General features: G+C 50.5%; 2 protein-coding genes across 2 annotated transcripts; both read left to right on the top strand.

The window, feature by feature from the left end:
- The first annotated feature begins 1,865 nt into the window (after positions 1–1,865).
- Positions 1,866–8,999, top strand: slc2a8 (solute carrier family 2 member 8). Its single transcript, XM_053870735.1, has 10 exons — positions 1,866–2,159; positions 2,645–2,807; positions 2,873–3,079; positions 3,163–3,262; positions 4,745–4,956; positions 5,183–5,332; positions 7,413–7,521; positions 7,595–7,729; positions 7,794–7,939; positions 8,194–8,999. Exons 1-10 carry the CDS (start codon positions 2,065–2,067, stop codon positions 8,338–8,340), a joined length of 1,464 nt encoding a protein of 487 aa, XP_053726710.1. The 5' UTR covers positions 1,866–2,064; the 3' UTR covers positions 8,341–8,999.
- Positions 9,000–9,628: 629 nt separating this feature from the next.
- On the top strand, positions 9,629–18,625 carry LOC128762411 (protein HIRA). Its single transcript, XM_053870653.1, has 24 exons — positions 9,629–9,833; positions 11,242–11,304; positions 11,633–11,743; positions 11,915–12,005; positions 12,075–12,169; positions 12,405–12,500; positions 12,605–12,765; positions 12,840–13,007; positions 13,074–13,187; positions 13,328–13,398; positions 13,472–13,577; positions 13,664–13,885; positions 13,958–14,043; positions 14,330–14,521; positions 14,590–14,733; positions 14,975–15,191; positions 15,267–15,523; positions 15,669–15,830; positions 15,926–15,984; positions 16,069–16,174; positions 16,419–16,541; positions 16,609–16,772; positions 16,914–17,002; positions 17,556–18,625. Exons 1-24 carry the CDS (start codon positions 9,797–9,799, stop codon positions 17,670–17,672), a joined length of 3,051 nt encoding a protein of 1,016 aa, XP_053726628.1. The 5' UTR covers positions 9,629–9,796; the 3' UTR covers positions 17,673–18,625.
- The last annotated feature ends 108 nt before the right edge of the window (positions 18,626–18,733 follow it).

Here is an 18,733-nt window from a genome sequence, read left to right on the forward strand (position 1 = left end):
GCACAGGTGAGTCAGAGGGCACGTGGAGAGCGAGCGGGGAAGATGGCGACACTCATCACGTCCAGAACGCGTGGCAGCAGGAGGGGAATGTGTGAAGGACGCAGGGACGACTTTGGAACACTCTTTGAGAACGTTCGCTGCTCTCTGAGGCTGCTGGATCACCTGAGATCAAAGATCTGACGCACCCTATGATAGGATCTAATCTGTTGCTCATCAGCTCATGTCTCAGATTTGATCTACCTGAAGGTTTCATCTGACCTAGCCCTGCCTAGCGGTGACTCAGATTATATCACTGATTTATTTAGGATTTATTTATTTAGGACTGATTTATTAATCAGGGCAATAATAAAACAATGGAGGAGTACTGCGGTTGATCCATTTTATGTCAGTAATCAAGTATTAATCTGAGATTAAACATTGAATGATATCCATATTAAGGGTGATGAACAGTGGACTCCTCTGAGACCCAGATTATCCCGGGTTCCCAAAGTTTAGTCACAATCCAGATTAGGTTCCAATGTTGACCAGACTAATCTACGAGTGTTGACATTGATTTGTCATTCTGATTCCAGAGTTGTACGTTAGAGATGAGTCACGATCATCTGTGTTCAGGAGAGTTCCCGTGGGAGTAAACGGGCTCCGACTGCAGCGGACATGCTAATGTGGCACAGCAAATGTATTTTTCATGACAAACACAGTCGCCTCCCGCATGGATGTGACAGCGAGCTCTTATCTGCTCAGTGAGCCGAAGCGCTCGCCAGCTGGACCGCTCCTGTCCGCTCGGTGACTCGACCTCGCGGGTCGTCTGGAAAGCAATGAAGAGGCGAGACAGGACCAACGACGTGCTGACCGTAGCTACACGACTGGAAGGAGATTCATGGTGACGGGCTGTCTCTCTGGTTGTTCTGTTGTCCTCCAGGTTCTGGGTGTGTTGGCTGACTCGGTGTTAACAGGTTGGGAGACTCATCACCATCACCATCCACCCACACATCCAGGTGAGAGGTGTCCAGGCTGAGGCCAAACCACTTCCAACCGGGCCATCTTGGTTCTGCTGCCTCGCTCTCAACAGGCCTGTCATGTCACTGTAGCGGCACAGAAGACAGCTGAGGGCTGACCACACCTTGGAATCCTCCAGCACCTCCTGGTGGAAGTGGAAGTGGAAGTCTGGGCTTCCCTGCTGAGACTGCTGCCCCAGCGACCCAGACCTTGATAAGCAGCTGGAGATGGATGGATTCTCCCTATATGTTCTGTCTGAATTTTTTCTCCTAAAAAAAAAAAATATATATATATATATATATGCATTTCTTTGAGGGGTACGTTTTTAATGAATCTTTAACTTACTGCATCTCTGCATCTTCTCTTTTGCTTCTTTTTTGCTTAAATCTTCACACCAAATAAAGACTGTAAATAATACAAATCATGACATTTCTGGAGTTTAAATATTAGTAATTAAAATATATATATATTTCTAGAAAGGAATGTTCATTGTTGTTCTCTTTCTTCTTTGGTTGAATTTGAACACATGCACGCAAGTAGACGTCGCTGCTGCCAAATGACGATTGGAGCATAAAGATAAAGTAATAATAACAAAACGATAAAACACCAAAAGAATATCAGCAACAGAAGCCTAATTGATTTACAGTCCGGTGAGACAGCGCCCTCTGGCGTCAATAATTCTCGTGCCAACACACACGAAGACGAGCAAACCTGAATTTGGAAACGTAACTATAAAGTTAACAACGATTTGAATTGGATAAAACTGTATCTTTGGGCGATTGTTCAAACAGTACGAATATGTTGTGTCTTAAGAATGACTTCTTTTATAGTGAAAGGAACAGGAAGTGAAGGTCAGCTGACCAGAATGTTGACCGAGCAGGTCGGCGGTCAGTGAAGCCGCGCGCGTGTGGAGCTCCCCGAAATGTTTACGAGCTGACAGCATCTGCTTTTATTGACCCCGTCCTCCGGACGATCAGCTGAGTACGGGTGGTTCTTCCCCCGAGGTCGAGTTCCGGGTACCAGCCGGGTCTGGTCCGTGCGAGAGAAGAATTCCGCAGCAGAGCAGCGATGGACCGCGGGGCTGAACGGAGGCGGTTGCTGGACGACGAAGACGGACTCACCGACCCGACTGGAGTCATCTCAGTGCAGGACGCGTACCTGAGGTGAGTCCGCTGACGTCATCGCCGAGGAGCGTTTTCCGGAACTCGTTTGTGTTTTACAGTCGGGGGTCGCGTCGGGCCTCTGGTTTGCGACCCCCAAATTAGAATGAGTGGCAAAATGTTGGACGGACCGAATCCCACACGTTAGTCTGTGACGTCAGACAGCGTGGGATCCAAAGTCTTGAATGAAAAGTTTTATTGATGCTTTAAGATGAAAGTCGCGTGTCTGATGTCGTGTGACAGGCGAGAGTCGAACCAATGACCTGCTGACTGCAGAAACAAGTTAACTTGCTGTTGAAACAGTGAGCGAGGGGTCAAACCAACGACTGACCGATGGAGAGAAGAATAAAGCCGAGGGCTTGACCATTAGACAAGACATTAGTCTTTCTCATTCACGGTCACAGTGGCTTAGGCGAATCTGTGGTCCAGCTGGTTCTGATCCGGCCCGGCATGAATGGACTGACGCGCCGGTTCCTCTGTCTCCACAGCAAAGTGAGGAACAGCCGGCTGTACCTGGCCACCCTGGTGTCCGTCCTGGGGCCCATGAGCTTTGGCTTCGTGCTAGGCTACAGCTCTCCCGCCATCCCGGAGCTCACCCGGATCTCCAACCCTGAGCTGCGGCTGAACGATGTGGAGGCCTCGTGGTTCGGGGTACGACCTCCTGGGACTGACTGGGGAGTGAAGGCCACAGGTCTCTGAGTTGTGCTGTGTTGCAGTCGGTGGTGACCCTGGGCGCGGCGGGCGGCGGCCTGCTGGGCGGCTGGATGGTGGAGAAGGTCGGCCGGAAGCTGAGCCTCATGTTCTGCTCGCTGCCCTTCGTCTTCGGCTTCACACTCATCATCGCCGCTCAGAAGCTGTGGATGTTCTACCTGGGCCGGGTTCTGACCGGCCTGGCCAGCGGTGTCACCTCGCTGGTGGTCCCGGTAAGATGAACCCATCCGCAGAGTGAGCTGTGACTCTGCTGTGACTCCAGGGTCCTGAACCTTCACGCCTGTCCTCCTTGCAGCTCTACATCTCTGAGATGGCTCACGAGCGCGTCAGAGGAACGCTGGGCTCCTGTGTGCAGCTGATGGTGGTGCTGGGCATCATGGGGGTTTACCTGGCAGGTAAGGTCTCTCAGCCTTCCTCAGGTTCTTCTTTTCTTCTCACCTTTCCTTATTTCTTTGCCTCTAACCTTTTCATATTGTCGTCTCTCACTTGTCTACAGCCTTTTTTCACCTTCTCAACTCCAATGATTTTTTACGCTGTGCATCCTTTCTCCTTCTTCCCTTCAGTTTCAAATTAGTGGTTGTTTTTGCTTTCCTCCTCATCCTCCTGCCTTCTCTCATATAATTTAGTTTTTTGCCTTTTCATGTCAGTTTTTCTTTGCTCTCTCATTTGAAGGACTCTTTCCTCTTCATTTGTTTCAGTCTTGTCTGAAAATGTTTTTCCCAGATGTTTGTAATTCTTTCTGAAAGACTAGTGTTGCTGTCAGCTGAACGGATGCAGTTTTCTCTCTGAACCGTTTTCCCGTCTGAACAGACTCCAAATCAAATCAGATCTGTACGTCGAGGAGCGTGTGCAGCCCGAGTCAGCGTTTTTCAGATGATGACATCATCGACGTGAGTGAGCGGAATACAACGAACACTCTGACCTGAAGCTGAGCAGTCGAGGCTGCACTGGTTCGCGCAGCAGGAAGTCAGGAGTGTGTAATGACTTGATTTCAGGACGATCGTAAAACACATGTGGACACAAGTCAGCTGACCTACTGCACCTTTGTCTCCGATCGAGCTTTATCCAGCGTCTGGCCTGCACTCCTTTTGTCAATCATTTCCATGACAAAGTCCATCAGCACGATGTCCCCTGCCCTCTGGCTGTCGGATTATTGATCTCAACTGTCAGTCACTCAATATGGTGCAGATAACAGCCACCATGTGGCCGGTGACCATGTGACCACCCTCAGATTTGGTTGAGCCTCTGGACTCTGCGACCGAGTGCTGGGGAAAGTGATGCTAATCGCGTTAGCTGCCGTAATAGAAGCCGGTGTGTCTCACATGCCTCCGAACTAAAGGCTCCACTTATATGGAGTGGACCTCTCAGGCGCATCCCAAACTCGATTAGCCAAGGTTGATCTGAGCTACTGCTCTCCACCGGAACCAGCCTCAGTTCTGTCTCTCTTCCTTTCTTCCTTGTTTGTGCTGTGAAGTTGCTTCATTTGTTGGTGAACTGAATCATGAGCTCTCACACTCACTCGCGTACACACACACACGTTTGTATTTATCTATCTTTGAGAGGACCTCTCATTGCCTTAACCCTTTCCCCAGCTTCTACCCCTAAACCTAACCATCCAAAACACATGGCTAACCTTATCCAGGGCTCATTACTTATAATGACCCAGTTATTTTGAGGTCTTCATCCTCAAATTGAGGAATTGATACAAGTTTACACACACACACACACACACACACACACACACACACACACACACACACACACACACACACACACACACACACACACACACACACACACACACACACACACACACACACAGACAGACTCAAGACACACTCTCATTTCGTTCCATCTGCCTTCCTCCACTCCTGCAGGTCTCTTCCTGGACTGGCGATGGCTGGCCATCGTCTGCTCCATCCCCCCGACGCTGCTGATGGTCTGCATGTGCTTCATGCCTGAATCTCCCAGGTTCCTGCTGTCCCAGGGCAAGCGGCGGGAGGCCGAGGAGGCGCTCCTCTTCCTGCGGGGGCCGGACGCCCCGGTGGAGTGGGAGTGTGCGCGCATTGAGGATGCTTGTGAGGAGCAGGTGAGTCCCCCTCGATCCCCAGCCGTCACCTGCTCACACCTGTTTGTGCAATGCCTGGTGGTCAGTGTGAACCACTGCACTTACAATGCAGCAGAGAGTGTGAGTAGTTACGGGGTTTGTCTTCATTGAGGCTTTCCTCAGTCTCAGAAGGCTTCGGGTCTTCAGCTGAAGCTGTGCCTCTGGAGTGTTGGAACTGATATCAGACATTTGCCATGTCTCCTCGCAGGGCTCCAGCTTCCAGGTGTCGGACCTGAAGGACCCCGGCGTGTACAAGCCGCTGCTCATCGGAGTCATGATGATGATGTTCCAGCAGCTGACCGGCATCAACGCCATCATGTTCTACGCCGAGAACATCTTCCAACAGGCACATTTCAAGGTGAGGGCAGACCATTTGCCCTTCAAACCTCTCTGTCCTTGAACACAACCTCTTTCTCTCTGCTACTTCTGCTCATTACCACTCAGTTTTCTCTGTTCTTATTTTGTCATTGTGTCACATTCCTCAATTTCTTCTCATTTTCCATGTGTTTCTTTTGTACTTGTTTTATTTAGATTATTATTTGAAAAGCCACTGTCTTTTCTTATTTTGTTTTTTAATCTTTTTCTGTCTTTTTTTAATGACATTTTTCATATAAGGTATTTAATAAAAAAATGAATATTTTATCGGTGGTAGGGCCCCGGGAGTGGATGAGATCCGTCCGGAGTATCTGAAATCCCTGGATGTTGTAGGGCTGTCGTGGCTGACACGTCTCTGCAACATCGCGTGGCATTCGAGGACAGTGCCTCTGGATTGGCAGACCGGGGTGGTGGTCCCCCTGTTTAAGAAGGGGGACCGGAGGGTGTGTTCCAACTATAGGGGGATCACACTCCTCAGCCTCCCTGGAAAGGTCTATTCCAGGGTACTAGACAGGAGACTTCGGCCAATAGTCGAACCTCAGATCCAGGAGGAACAGTGTGGTTTTCGTCCCGGTCGTGGAACACTGGACCAGCTCTATACCCTCCACCGGGTGCTCGAGGGTTCATGGGAGTTCGCCCAACCAGTCCACATGTGCTTTGTGGATTTGGAGAAGGCGTTCGACCGTGTCCCTCGCGATGTCCTGTGGGGGGTGCTCCGGGAATATGGGGTGCGGGACCCTCTGCTAGGGGCTGTCCGCTCCTTGTATGACCGGAGCAGGAGCATGGTTCGCATTGCCGGCAGGAAATCAGACCTGTTCCCGGTGCATGTTGGTCTCCGCCAGGGCTGCCCTTTGTCACCGGTTCTGTTCATCACTTTTATGGACAGAATTTCTAGGCGTAGCCAGGGGTCGGAGGGGATCCGGTTCGGGGACCACAGAATTTCATCTCTGCTATTTGCGGACGATGTTGTTCTGCTGGCCTCATCGGACCGGGACCTTCAGCATGCACTGGGTCGGTTTGCAGCCGAGTGTGAAGCGGCCGGGATGAGGATCAGTACCTCCAAGTCTGAGGCCATGGTTCTCGACCGGAACACGGTGGTTTGCTCTCTCCAGGTTGGTGGAGAGTTCTTGCCTCAAGTGGCGGAGTTTAAGTATCTCGGGGTCTTGTTCTCGAGTGAGGGAAAAAGGGAGCGTGAGATTGACAGACGGGTTGGTGCAGCGGCAGCAGTGATGCGGTCGCTGTATCGGACCGTCGTGGTGAAGAGAGAGCTGAGTCACAAGACGAAGCTCTCGATTTACCGATCGATCTACGTTCCCACCCTCACCTATGGTCACGAGCTTTGGGTAGTGACCGAAAGGATGAGATCGCGGATACAAGCGGCTGAGATGAGTTTCCTCCGCAGGGTGGCTGGGCGCACCCTTAGAGATAGGGTGAGGAGTTCGGTCATCCGGGAGGAGCTCGGGGTGGAGCCGCTGCTCCTCCACATCGAGAGGAACCAGCTGAGGTGGCTCGGGCATCTGATCCGGATGCCCCCTGGACGCCTCCCTGGGGAGGTGTTCCGGGCATGTCCTACCGGGAGGAGACCCCGGGGAAGACCCAGGACTCGCTGGAGAGATTATGTCTCCGGTCTGGCCTGGGAACGCCTCGGGATCCCCCGGGAGGAGCTGGAGGAGGTTTGTGCGGACCGGGAAGTTTGGGCTTCCTTGCTCCGAATGCTGCCTCCGCGACCCGACCCCGGATAAGCGGCAGAAGAAGGTGAAGGTGAAGGTGAAGGTGAAGGTGAATATTTTATTTTCCCCTCATCTTTTAGCTCTTTTTACTGTAAAGTAAAAAAAAAGTAGAAAGTATTTTGTTCTTAACTTCCCACCTAGTGACCTGCGATATTGTTGAGTCATCACATTCTAAACTGTTTTCTGGGAGTTCAGCGTCTCGTCATCATGTGACTCCTTCTGACGCCAGTCAGTGTTAGCCAGTGTTCCTGCTTCATTTCTGCTCTGACACTCACGACCTTGATTTTTGACTGTGTGTGGATGAACTGCTGAACCGGACTCTGCGTTTGTCAGCAAAGCGACTTGGCCTCGGTCATCGTGAGCCTGATCCAGGTGGTCTTCACGGCTGTGGCGGCTCTGATCATGGACAAGGCCGGACGGAAGCTCCTCCTGGTCATCTCAGGTGAGAGGCCTCAGGACTCTGGTGTCCAGGCGTTGGCTTCCAAACTTGACTTTAGCTGTCACTACTCATCCAGGCATCGCCATGGCGATCAGCACCACAGCGTTTGGGGTCTATTTCTACGTTATTACCGAACTGCACCTGCTGGCCTCGCAGACGAACGCCGACTTGTCCTGGCTGCCACTGGCCAGCATGTGTGTCTTCATCATGGGTGAGGTTCCGTCCAGCTGCCTTTGTCCAACCATGACCTTCTTGACCCATGCATCCGTGTCCAGGTTTCGCTCTGGGTTGGGGTCCCATCCCCTGGCTGGTCATGTCAGAGATCTTCCCGGTGAAGGTGAGAGGGTTTGCGAGCGCCGTCTGTGTTCTGACCAACTGGACCATGGCCTTCATCATCACCAAGACATTCCAGGACATGATGGTGAGCTGCTCTCTTCTCCTGCTGTTTACTTACTTACTTTTAACCACAAGGGGGCACTCACTGTCAGCAGTCCAAACTGACAGTGTGAGTAAAGGAAATTGCGCCACCTGCTGGTCTGCACAGTCGATACTCAGAAGTCATGTTGGTCGGTGAGGACCAGGTGTCCTCAAACACCTCAGCAAGCCTGACTTGGTGCAGAGTGCCGTGTCTCTTCCACAGAAGTGTCCTTCTAATGACAACTCTCCCTCTTGTAGACCACCATGACCAGTGCGGGAACCTTCTGGTTGTTTGCCTCAATGTGCGTCCTCAATGTCATCTTCACCGTCGTCTTCGTCCCAGAAACCAAGGGTCGCACGCTGGAGCAAATCGAAGCCATTTTCAGAGGAACGTCAGGTCCATGACATCCTCGCCGGCTGCATCCGGGACAATCCAGTGAAGCTTGATTTTTACTGACGGTTACGGAACACACCTGTTAGAGTCATTCTGTGTGTGTGTGCATGGTGGATGAGTGGTGTGACTTCTTGTATGCGACAGGACGTGACGTGTGTGCGTGTTGACGTTGGAAAGTGCTAAGGAAGCGTGAGGAGCATACTAGTTTTTGACCGTGCTACTGTTATTTTGTTTGGAATACCGCAGTTGTTTTTGTTATCACCAAATAAAGGATTTAACAAATTGTATCAAAGGAAATAACTGTGGATATTTTTGCATCTCGGAAGACACGCGTCAGCTACATGCTCTACTTCCACAACAAAGTGTGTTTGAGAAAGAACCAGACGGAATCACGCTTACAACACCGTTTTTATCATGTCACGTTCCACTTTTACTGATACAAGTTTTTAAGAGCGGTTTTCGATTTCTCTTAAACTTTGGGTCAAGACTTCTGTTTACCTCACTAATTTAGCATGACACTTTCTGCTGTTCGTCCGGTGTGATGAAGTCTGACGTTTATCTCCTCGTCTTAAGAAAGATGTTTTAATTGTTTGATGATTTTTTTTTACGTTTTTGTAATTGGTGTTGCTACAATGGGAAATCGAATTTGTAATGTGGTCTTTTGATAAAATCTGTGCTGAAAATGTCGTCTTATAGCTGGTTATTATTCGACAAGGATGAGCTGCCAATCATGGAAACATCAAGTCTGAAGTTAGACAAAGCAGGAAGTGGCTGAGTGGCCGTTACAAGTCCGCTCAGAGCATTGCAGGACACACACCGACCTCTCCCTTTACAGAAAAGAAGACTGAAAGAGCTTCGAATTGTAAGAAAAAAAAAACAGTCCGGTCTGATCGCACACTTAGTTTTCATGAAAAGATGCGTCACTGGTCCTAAGAACTGCAACGTCACAGTCAACAACTTCGATGACGCTTGTATATTATGTGTTGCATTCAGAGTGGAGTGACGGCAGAGATGGTTTTGTTGTTGACGGTTCAAATTGTGTTGATATGCGTCTTCATAAAACGGCCTTTCAAATTAAGAGATGGCTCCACATGGATGGGATGACCTTGGAAGAAAGTTACTTAAATGTTTGCCTGAGCACGCAAAGGGACTTGGATAAAGCCGTAGGAAACAATGTGATGTGTGATATTCGGAGTTTTGGGAGTTTTCTTCTTGTGTTTGAATGCCGACTGGCATTATTGTGACATAGATTGTGACGTACTTCCGGTGTAAACTCTCTCGTCTTCCGGCCCTCTCGGCGCGGACGCTTCGGGATGCTGCTGCCGCTGCAAAGATGGAGCTCCGCGGCGAACACATCAAAGTATTAGCAGGAGTTTGAGACAAAGAAAGGGTTCCGAGCTTGACTCCTGTGAGCCGAGCGAAGTCTGGTGGAGTTTATGTCGTGATTGAGCCCGACTGACGTTGGAAATGAAGCTGCTGAAGCCCAGCTGGGTGAGCCACAACGGTGAGCGTCTGCAGGAATCCGCTGGACCAAGTTCGGCTTTTGTTGTCGGGGGGGTCCAACTGGTCAGGAGGCGCAGGGGTCGCGAGGGTCCGAGCCTCGTTCCGCACTGGCCTGCCACTTCACAATAACTTACGGTGGTAATTGAAGCCAAACACTGACGCGCCAGTTCGGTTTCCAGCTTTGGAGTCTTTGACACCGGCTGCAACTGTTGGCTAACCCCGGCTAGCCTGTTAGCTTCGGTGTTAGCTCGGGTCAACATGACACATGTCAAAGTTACAAACTTCATTTGGGTCGGTTATTCACATTAAAGTAATTGAATTTACATTAAAGTAAATTCAATGAGACTGAACAACACCGCGACGTATGAGTAACCCCTGGAAAAGTTGGCGACCGTTGACCAACGTCTGAAGTGAAATAACCAACCGTCGCTTAACAGTTAATTTTCACTTCGATTTCTAGTTAAAGGTGATCCATTGTTGACCAGTGGGGCTGGAATCTTTCTGTCGTCAAACGTGACAGTGAAGAGGTGGAATTTTCCATCGCGGCCGCAAACGTTGGAGTACTGATGACGTGAGCGGAATCAGACGATTCTTAAACATTCTCAAACGTCATGTGCATCTCTCCTCAGGGCACAGTGTTGGAACATCTTTACAATGCCACGTATGCAGAACATAGTTAATTTTGTGTGTAATTCGTGGCTGTTCCATAGTGAGACTGTCAGAGATCACACTGGATGGATGGAAACCTTCCGTCCACTCCCGAGGCTTGAATCATTTTCATTATCAGATGCCATCAGCTGTCTGTTTCTGTTAAACTACAGATTTAACTTCCAACACAAAGGTGTTAATAGCTGCAGTATGAGCACAACAACCAAAACCCAAACAATCGACCGTGTTCCTCCCAGCTTCACTCACTTATGCACCAATAGTTGACAGCTGTGTATCGACAGCTTTCCTCCTTGACTCACTGACCTGCCATCCAGGTGTCAACAGGTGTGTGCACTCAATACTCAGACAGATGCTTATTTGGTAGTGCATGCAAACGTACTTCTAGATGGCATCCATTCATGCCCAACTGTGTTTGGCCTGCCAGCTGTAAAGCAAGAGCAAGCTCCCTAGATAAGTGTTCTTCCTGTTGTTAGCAGATGTTACCGTTTCCTCTCCATCTCTGACTCAATGTCTTCTAGATGTAACATTTAGAGTCAGAAATGTGGAGACAGCTGTGGATCGGATTTTTATTGTGCAAATAAATTCAAACCTGGTTACGCAGAACTACTAATCCTGACATGGCGTGGTGTATTTCACCCTTCGAACTCTGGACAAACTTCACCTGAAACAGTTGGATGACCCTCACATAATTTGTGTGAACATTAAAGGACATTCTGGTTCATCTTTGTTGCGCTTCACAGGCAAACCTATATTCTCTGTGGACATCCATCCCGATGGAACCAAATTCGCCACTGGTGGGCAAGGTAGGTTTTCCCTCCCAGCACCAAGTTTTCCACACCCCACCTTCTCTTTTTGCCTTGTCAGTAGCTCACCGTCTGCTTCCTGTTAGGACAATAATAATGTGTGCGTGTGTATGACAACAGCGGAATGGTGGTTCCTGGTAGAACATTGTATTTTAACGAATGTGTTACAGTGTGTGTGTTCGGTGAAGTGAACTTCATAGAAATGTCATATTCGTTGTTGCATTAATATTTCCTCCTTCTTGTTCCTGCTGCCAGCTACTCATGTGTTCCTCACTCTCTCCAGAACGTTTCTGTGTTGGCACTTGATCTTAAATGTTCTCATCTTCAGGTGAGGACTCGGGGAAGGTCATGATCTGGAACATGGCACCAGTTCTCCGAGAGGAGGATGAGAAGAACGAGAATATTCCCAAGATGCTTTGCCAGATGGACAATCACCTAGGTAACTAGCTGAGAGCAGATTCCTGTCAGAATTGTTGCAGCTTCCTGCTCATTGACCAGCCAGCCATGGATCTACTATACAAGTTCTCCAGTGTCGTCATCCAAACTTAAAGGAAGTTGATATGCTGACTTGGACCGGTACCATCAATTGATCAGAGTTCTGTCTTGGCAGCGTGTGTGAACTGTGTGCGCTGGTCCAACAACGGCCTCTACCTGGCTTCAGGAGGAGACGACAAGCTGGTGATGGTGTGGAAGAGAGCAGCGTACGTCACTCTGGTATCATCTTCAGTGATTTGAGAACAAAAATTCACATCAGAACTTGGTTCTCACAGCTTCATTGGGCCCAGCACAGTGTTTGGCTCCAGCAGTAAACTGGCCAACGTGGAGCAGTGGAGGTGTGTGACCATCCTGAGGAACCACACTGGAGGTAGTGTCCGCTCGTGACAGTCTCATCTGGGTGTTTGTGAAGGCAGCTCTGTCAGAGCTGCAGACGCTGTTTCTGTTGAAGTGTGGAGCTTCGGCCTCACCTCTGGTCATGTCTGGTTTATTACTAAGCTGAAGGAGGTTGTTGGATCGTTGAACAGGGCAGAGACTCTAGGACGTGTTGTTGATGTTGGAGCTCCGTTGTGTTAAGTGGAGCTTACATCTCTGTTCGTCTGCAGATGTCATGGACGTGGCCTGGTCTCCTCATGATGTGTGGCTGGCGTCCTGCAGCGTCGACAACACCATAGTCATCTGGAACGCTCGCAAATTCCCGGGTAGGATTCGGCAAGTTTGGAGCAATGGCCAAATGCTGTTATTAAAGTTGCAGAGAAGGACAGACGCTCTCGGTTTGTGAACGTAGCTTCTGTGCTGTGCGCAGAGATGGTGACGTGTCTGCGAGGTCACACTGGGCTGGTCAAAGGGCTGACGTGGGACCCGGTCGGGAAGTACATCGCCTCACAGGCCGATGACCACAGCCTGAAGGTCTGGAGGACGCTGGACTGGCAGATGGAGGCCAACATCACCAAGCCCTTCACAGAGGTTGCTGGCGACACACCAGCTTGCGAGTACACAAATGGGTGAATCTGTTTTGATCCTGCCGTCGTCTCCCTCAGTGTGGTGGGACCACGCACGTCTTGCGTCTCTCCTGGTCTCCGGATGGTCAGTACCTGGTTTCGGCCCATGCCATGAACAACTCGGGCCCCACCGCTCAGATCGTGGAGCGGGACGGCTGGAAGACCAACATGGACTTCGTGGGCCACCGGAAAGCCGTGACGGTGGTGGTGAGTGCCCGGCGGAGCAGGACATGTGGGAGTGTTCAAACATTGACCGAGCTCGTTGCTTCACAGAAATTCAACCCAAAGATTTTCAAGAAGAAGCAGAAGAACGGTAGTGCCCTGAAGCCCAGCTGCCCGTACTGCTGCTGTGCTGTGGGCAGCAAAGACCGCTCGCTCTCCGTCTGGGTGAGTTCAGAAGTACTGCTGGTCTGCATTGACTTCAGTCAGAAGGAAGATGACTCGAGTCACATCATTTACATGTCGTGAGAATCAGTCCTTATTGCTTTGGTATAGCTTCTCTACATCTGCTTCAATTGTCTCTCCAGCTGACCGCACTAAAGCGCCCCCTGGTGGTCATCCACGATCTGTTTGACAAGTCGATCATGGATATTTCCTGGTGAGTTTGAATCTTTAACAAGTGTTTGATGCCTTTATTTTCTCTGTCATGTGATTGTTTCTGTGCTGCTCAGGACCCTGACTGGTCTTGGCATGTTGGTGTGCTCCATGGATGGGACCGTGGCGTACCTGGACTTCTCCCTGGATGAGCTGGGAGACCCGCTGAATGAAGAGGAGAAGGTAGCACTTTCAGTCTTGGATATTGCAAGGAGCTGCTCACAGAGCGCGGAAATACTGTCTGAGGTCTGATGTTCGTTGTGTGTCAGAACACCATCCATCAGAACATCTATGGGAAGAGTCTGGCCATCACCAGCACCGAGGCTCAACTCTCCACCACCATCATCGAGAACCCTGAGATGCTCAAATACCAGCAGGAGAGACAGAACTCTGTGCAGAACAACACCGGGCCCGCCAGCACCGGTCCAGAGTCCTCCACACCCAAACTGAACAGCGTGATGAATGGAGAGTCGCTGGAGGACATCAGGAAGGTGAGTGGCGAGACAGATGGCAGGAGTTTCAGGGGGAGGTTGTTTCTGAGACTTTGTTTCTTGTTCTGTCAGAATCTCCTGAAAAAGCAGGTGGAGACGCGAACGGCTGACGGCCGAAGAAGGATCACGCCGCTGTGTATCGCTCAGCTGGACACGGGGTAAATCCACACTTTCACGGCGCACAACTCTGAACTCTGGCTTCTGCTTTGACGGCAAAGCAAGTGATGGTCATAATGACGAGATACCACTCTGTTGGTTTAGTGGACGCTTAGTGGGTCAGTTCTGGAGACAGCTGATCAGGTTTTTGCTCATCCTGCATTCTTGATGAAAACAGGCGTACATTTCAGCAAACAACTTCACCTGAAGCTTTTGTCTAAGCGCCACAGCTCTCTGGCTTAGTAAGTTAATATCTACAGTTCCTGACCGTCATCCTCCTCTCTGCAGAGATTTCTCCCCGGCTCTGTTCAACAGTGTTCCCATCCTCCCGTCTGGCTCGTCCAGCCAGCTTAACTCGCAGCTCAGCTCTGACTCCAGCCCGGGACAGAGCTCGTCTCTGGGCCTGCGGTCAAGTCAGGACCCGCTGATGAACCTACCGCCACCTGGCACCACTAAGAACCTTGAGGACAACAAGGATGGGTAAGTGGAGCGTGCTGACGCTGGCTTCTTGCTGTTGAAGTTTCACTTGTCATGTTGCCACTCCACAGGGTAAAGACCAGTTTGCTGCTCACCTCCGCCTCCAAGATCGAGCCCATGAAGGCGCTGGACTCCAGGTTCACTGAGAGGTCCAAGGCCACTCCTGGGGCTACCGCCCCCTTCGCCTCCACCGCCGGACTCACACCTCTGGACAGGTGTGGGATCAGTGTAACCAATAAGGCTCAACAAACTTTGCTTGTAGAGCCTTCCAGTTGCTTGTCGATGTTCTCAGATTTGCTAAACAAATGGACATTAAAGAGCGAGTCGTTGTGGCTCAGGGTTGAAGCAGAGGGGTTGTGGTTTTAGCATCCTGCTGCACTGAAGCTGATTTGTGTCAGGGCTTTTAAAGAAACAGAGTTTTTCAAAGAGTTTGTAACAGACTGATTTCTGCATCAGGCCCAAAGACGTCGTCTCTATCCTCAAAGATGTGAAGTCCAAAGAGGAGACCAGCAGCGACAGCGAGGACAAGATGGCCTCCATTAACAAGAACCTGACGCTGGGCAAACGGAAAGCCGACCTGCTGATGGATGGAGGGGAGGTGGTGGAGAAGAGGAAGAAGGGACGACCCCGGAAAGAAAAGATGGCGCCGCCAGTCGCTCAGCCCTTCGCTCAGGTGTGTACGCGTCAGAAGTCAACATGCTGTTGGCCTATCTGTTATTAAGGAGTTGCTTGGCTTCTGTTCTCAAAGATCATGCCTGCAGTGGAACGTGAGCCCAGCAGGGCGGCGCCACCTCCTTCTCCTGTAGCTGCACTCAAACTTCCAACTCCAAACATTCAGAAGAGCTTCAGCATGCAAGTGTGCATGGAGCCGTCTGTGTTCCTGGAGGTAGAGAATGAAGTGTCGGCGGTTGCTGGTTCGAAGCTCAGCCAGTTGCGCTGCTCAAAGGACGGACGAGAATGGAACACACTGCTGCCCAGCTCTGTGGTCACTGCTGCAGGGAGCAGGTGGGGAACATGCACACATACAACTGTGATTTAGAGAAGGGTGCTGAGGTTAAGATGTTGGTTTCACCAGTGGTCCAACTTTACCACGGTGTCAACAAAACAGCTCTGAGCTTGTTTGTTGAGCTGGTCTCTGCTCCTTCCTCAGTGACGTCATCGCAGTGGCCTGCGATGACAGGATGCTCTCCATCTTCTCTTCCTGTGGGCGGCGGCTCCTTCCCTCCATCCAGCTGGCCACATCAGCGTCAGTCCTCAACTGCACTGCCCAGTTTGTCATGGCGCTGACTGCAGGCGCAACGCTTTCCGTCTGGTGAGTTCCCATTAAGCTGAGACATGCTTTCATGTCTCATCCTGAGGCGGAGCGGAGAGTGTGACTCAGTTCCACGTGATTGTTGATGTGTGCAGGGACGTCCACAAGCAGAAGTCTGTGGTGAAGAATGAGTCTCTGGCAGCCATCTTGTCTGGTGAGATGCTGACCTCAACATGTTTTTCTGATAAATAACCGGTGAATTAACAATGTCTGTGTGTGCGTCCACCTGTCTGTCCAGGTCCTGACGTGACATTGTCTCAGTCTCTGCTGACTCAGCAGGGGGTTCCCGTTGTGGGACTGTCAAATGGGAAGTCGTACTGCTTCAGCACCTCACTGGAAACTTGGTGAGGCTTCTCACGTTTCAAACTGGTTGGAATTATATTCATATATATTATCTTTAGAATGTGATCCCAGGATCCCCAGAGGGTAGGGTGTCTCTGGGCGGTGTAGAGGTTTATGTTTGCTGGGTTCAGACTTGTCGCTCAGTCTGAGATTATGATGGTGAAAATAATGGGATTCGGACAGTGGTGGGGGTCTCAGTCAGTCTGTGGGGATTTTGCTCACCTGAATTTTTGCCCACAACGTCAGGACCCTGGTGTCGGACCGGGGTGACTCTCTGGTTCAGTGTGCTGACTTCCGCAACTGCCTGCCCTCCCACGACATGCCCGCCTCCTCGGGCCCTCTGGCCGTCATGCAGGGGCGCAACCTCAAGTAAGAATCTCCCTGTTGTCTTCACCGCTGTCTGACTTAAGTCACTCAGAGTCTGTTGTCGTTGCAGCGCCGGCCGGGTCGCGTCCCGCCTCTCCTCCACCCCCCACCACCTGCAGCAAGGCATGACCTTGGCATTCCTGGAGAATCAGCTGGCAGCTGCACTCATCCTGCAGTCGGCGCAGGAGTACCGATACTGGCTGCTCATCTACGGACGCTTCCTGGTCAACGAAGGTACTCGGCTGGAAGTTGCGGATCAGACTTTGGCATGTGTTTTCCAGGCCAGTGTGCCGCTTCTTTCTTCGGCTGTAGCTTCACTGTTTCACTTTTGGACCATTATTGCCGCGTCGGTCTTCAGCTTGTCTGTGTCTCCAGGGTCGGAGCATCGTCTCAGAGAACTCTGCTCGGATCTGCTGGGTCCAGTTCACAGATCGGCCGGCTCGGCATGGGAGCCCACCACTCTGGTATGAGCCCAGGCTGCGCTCGCTTTCGCTGTGACACAGTCAAACAGTGAGGTCCATCCGAACTTGACACAAACTGCTGGTCAGAGAACAGCTGGGTATTGACAGCGCCACCTGCACTCCTGGAGGTTGAACTGTCGCAGCCTGTAGGATCATGTTCAGTCATGGTGAAGTGTGAAACAGACAGCGACATCTGCTGCTGTCTGTTTGAGTTTGTCACTCACCAAAATTGATCTGTTCATCAACAACACCTCGCATTGGCCACAGCAAGCTTTGTCTTTATCAATCATCTGCTTCCAGCAAAGTCGCTTGGTGGAGTGCTGAACTAGTGTGCCAACTTTATTTACACAGGAAGAACACATGGTGCTGAAGTGCTGTACACCTCTGAATAAAATGGTGCAGTAGTCGTGTAATGAACGTATGAGTTGAATACTGAACACATATCGAGCCATGAAGTCAGACTCTGAAGTGATGATCATGATGTGGTCCAAACGGACGGTGATGGTGCTCTGAAGAGCTCCTGACTTTCGTGTCTTTGTGTCTCCTGCTTTTCCAGGGTCTCCGTAAACGGGAGCTGCTGCGGGAAGTGTTGCCGCTCATCGGAGAAAACCTGCGCTTCCAGAGACTGTTCACAGAATATCAGGACCAGCTGGAGCAGCTGCGCAGCAAGTAGCACTCCGTCGGAGCCGGACTCTCGAGCTGCCAGAGGTGATCCAGTAAAACTGAGATCTGGCCGAGTTCTGGTCCTGGTTTCTGCTTCGTCTGTCACTGAAGCCGAGCGGTGCTGGTTCGTCTCGTCGTCTGAATCCCCGTCGGCCCAAGACCAACTCGGACTGAGGTGGACTGAAGAAGGTCCAGGTTTCAACCCTGAACTTGAACCACAGCGACGAACCCTGAAGTGAGGGGGAATGAACCCAGCAGTCAAGCCAGCAAACCTTTCTAAATGAAAGTCCCTGTCCAACAGGAAGTGAATTAGAGAGATGTCACATGACTGTGGTGCTGCTGCCATGACCAATAGCGTCTCCCCACCTGTCTGAGAGCAGAGAATCCGGTGCTCATTTATGACGTCACTGCGCTGAGAACAAATCAAGAGTGGTTGCTGGTTGTAATCCAGTTGACAGCGTGTGATTATTAAAGCTAGTGAGATCCAAAAGATGTGGGACCCAGGGTGGACAGCGCAAATGAAGTGATCTGTGACCGCTGGATAGCTTGCCAAATCATTTCGCTGGACTGGACTCCAGAATCATGAAATCTGATCCAGAACTTCAACATGAATTCCAACTTCAAACTTTTTGTCTTTTACTGTAAATTTGAAGCAGAAATGAGCTTTTTTTGAAGTGGCCTGAACCCTCAGTTTGAGGAGCCATACCTGAAGCGCTACCTGCTGAATGAGATCTGAATCTCTGTTTTGTGAGAGTCTGATGTGGATGTTGCGTTTGTCGACGAAAGGAGTCTTTTCAGGAGAAAAAAGGGGATGTCTTGTTTTGCTTTGCAGTTTTCTCTGCTATCTGTTTTCTTTTCTCCATTTTTGGCCGTCAGTTTAATTTCTGTCCATAAAATTAATCCGAGAAGAGTTTGTTTCTGTCTCGGAAGAAGAGCAGCGATGAATAAATAACATTTGGTTACTTCCTGCCTGGTGTCTTGGGACCATTCTTGTAAATGCTGACCACTGCGGATTCATCTTGAATACAAACCTGACCACTCACCTTCACCTCAGAATCCACAGGGGCCAGA

The sequence above is a fragment of the Synchiropus splendidus genome, chromosome 7 (genome assembly GCF_027744825.2).
Source record: "Synchiropus splendidus isolate RoL2022-P1 chromosome 7, RoL_Sspl_1.0, whole genome shotgun sequence".
NCBI lineage: Eukaryota > Metazoa > Chordata > Actinopteri > Syngnathiformes > Callionymidae > Synchiropus > Synchiropus splendidus.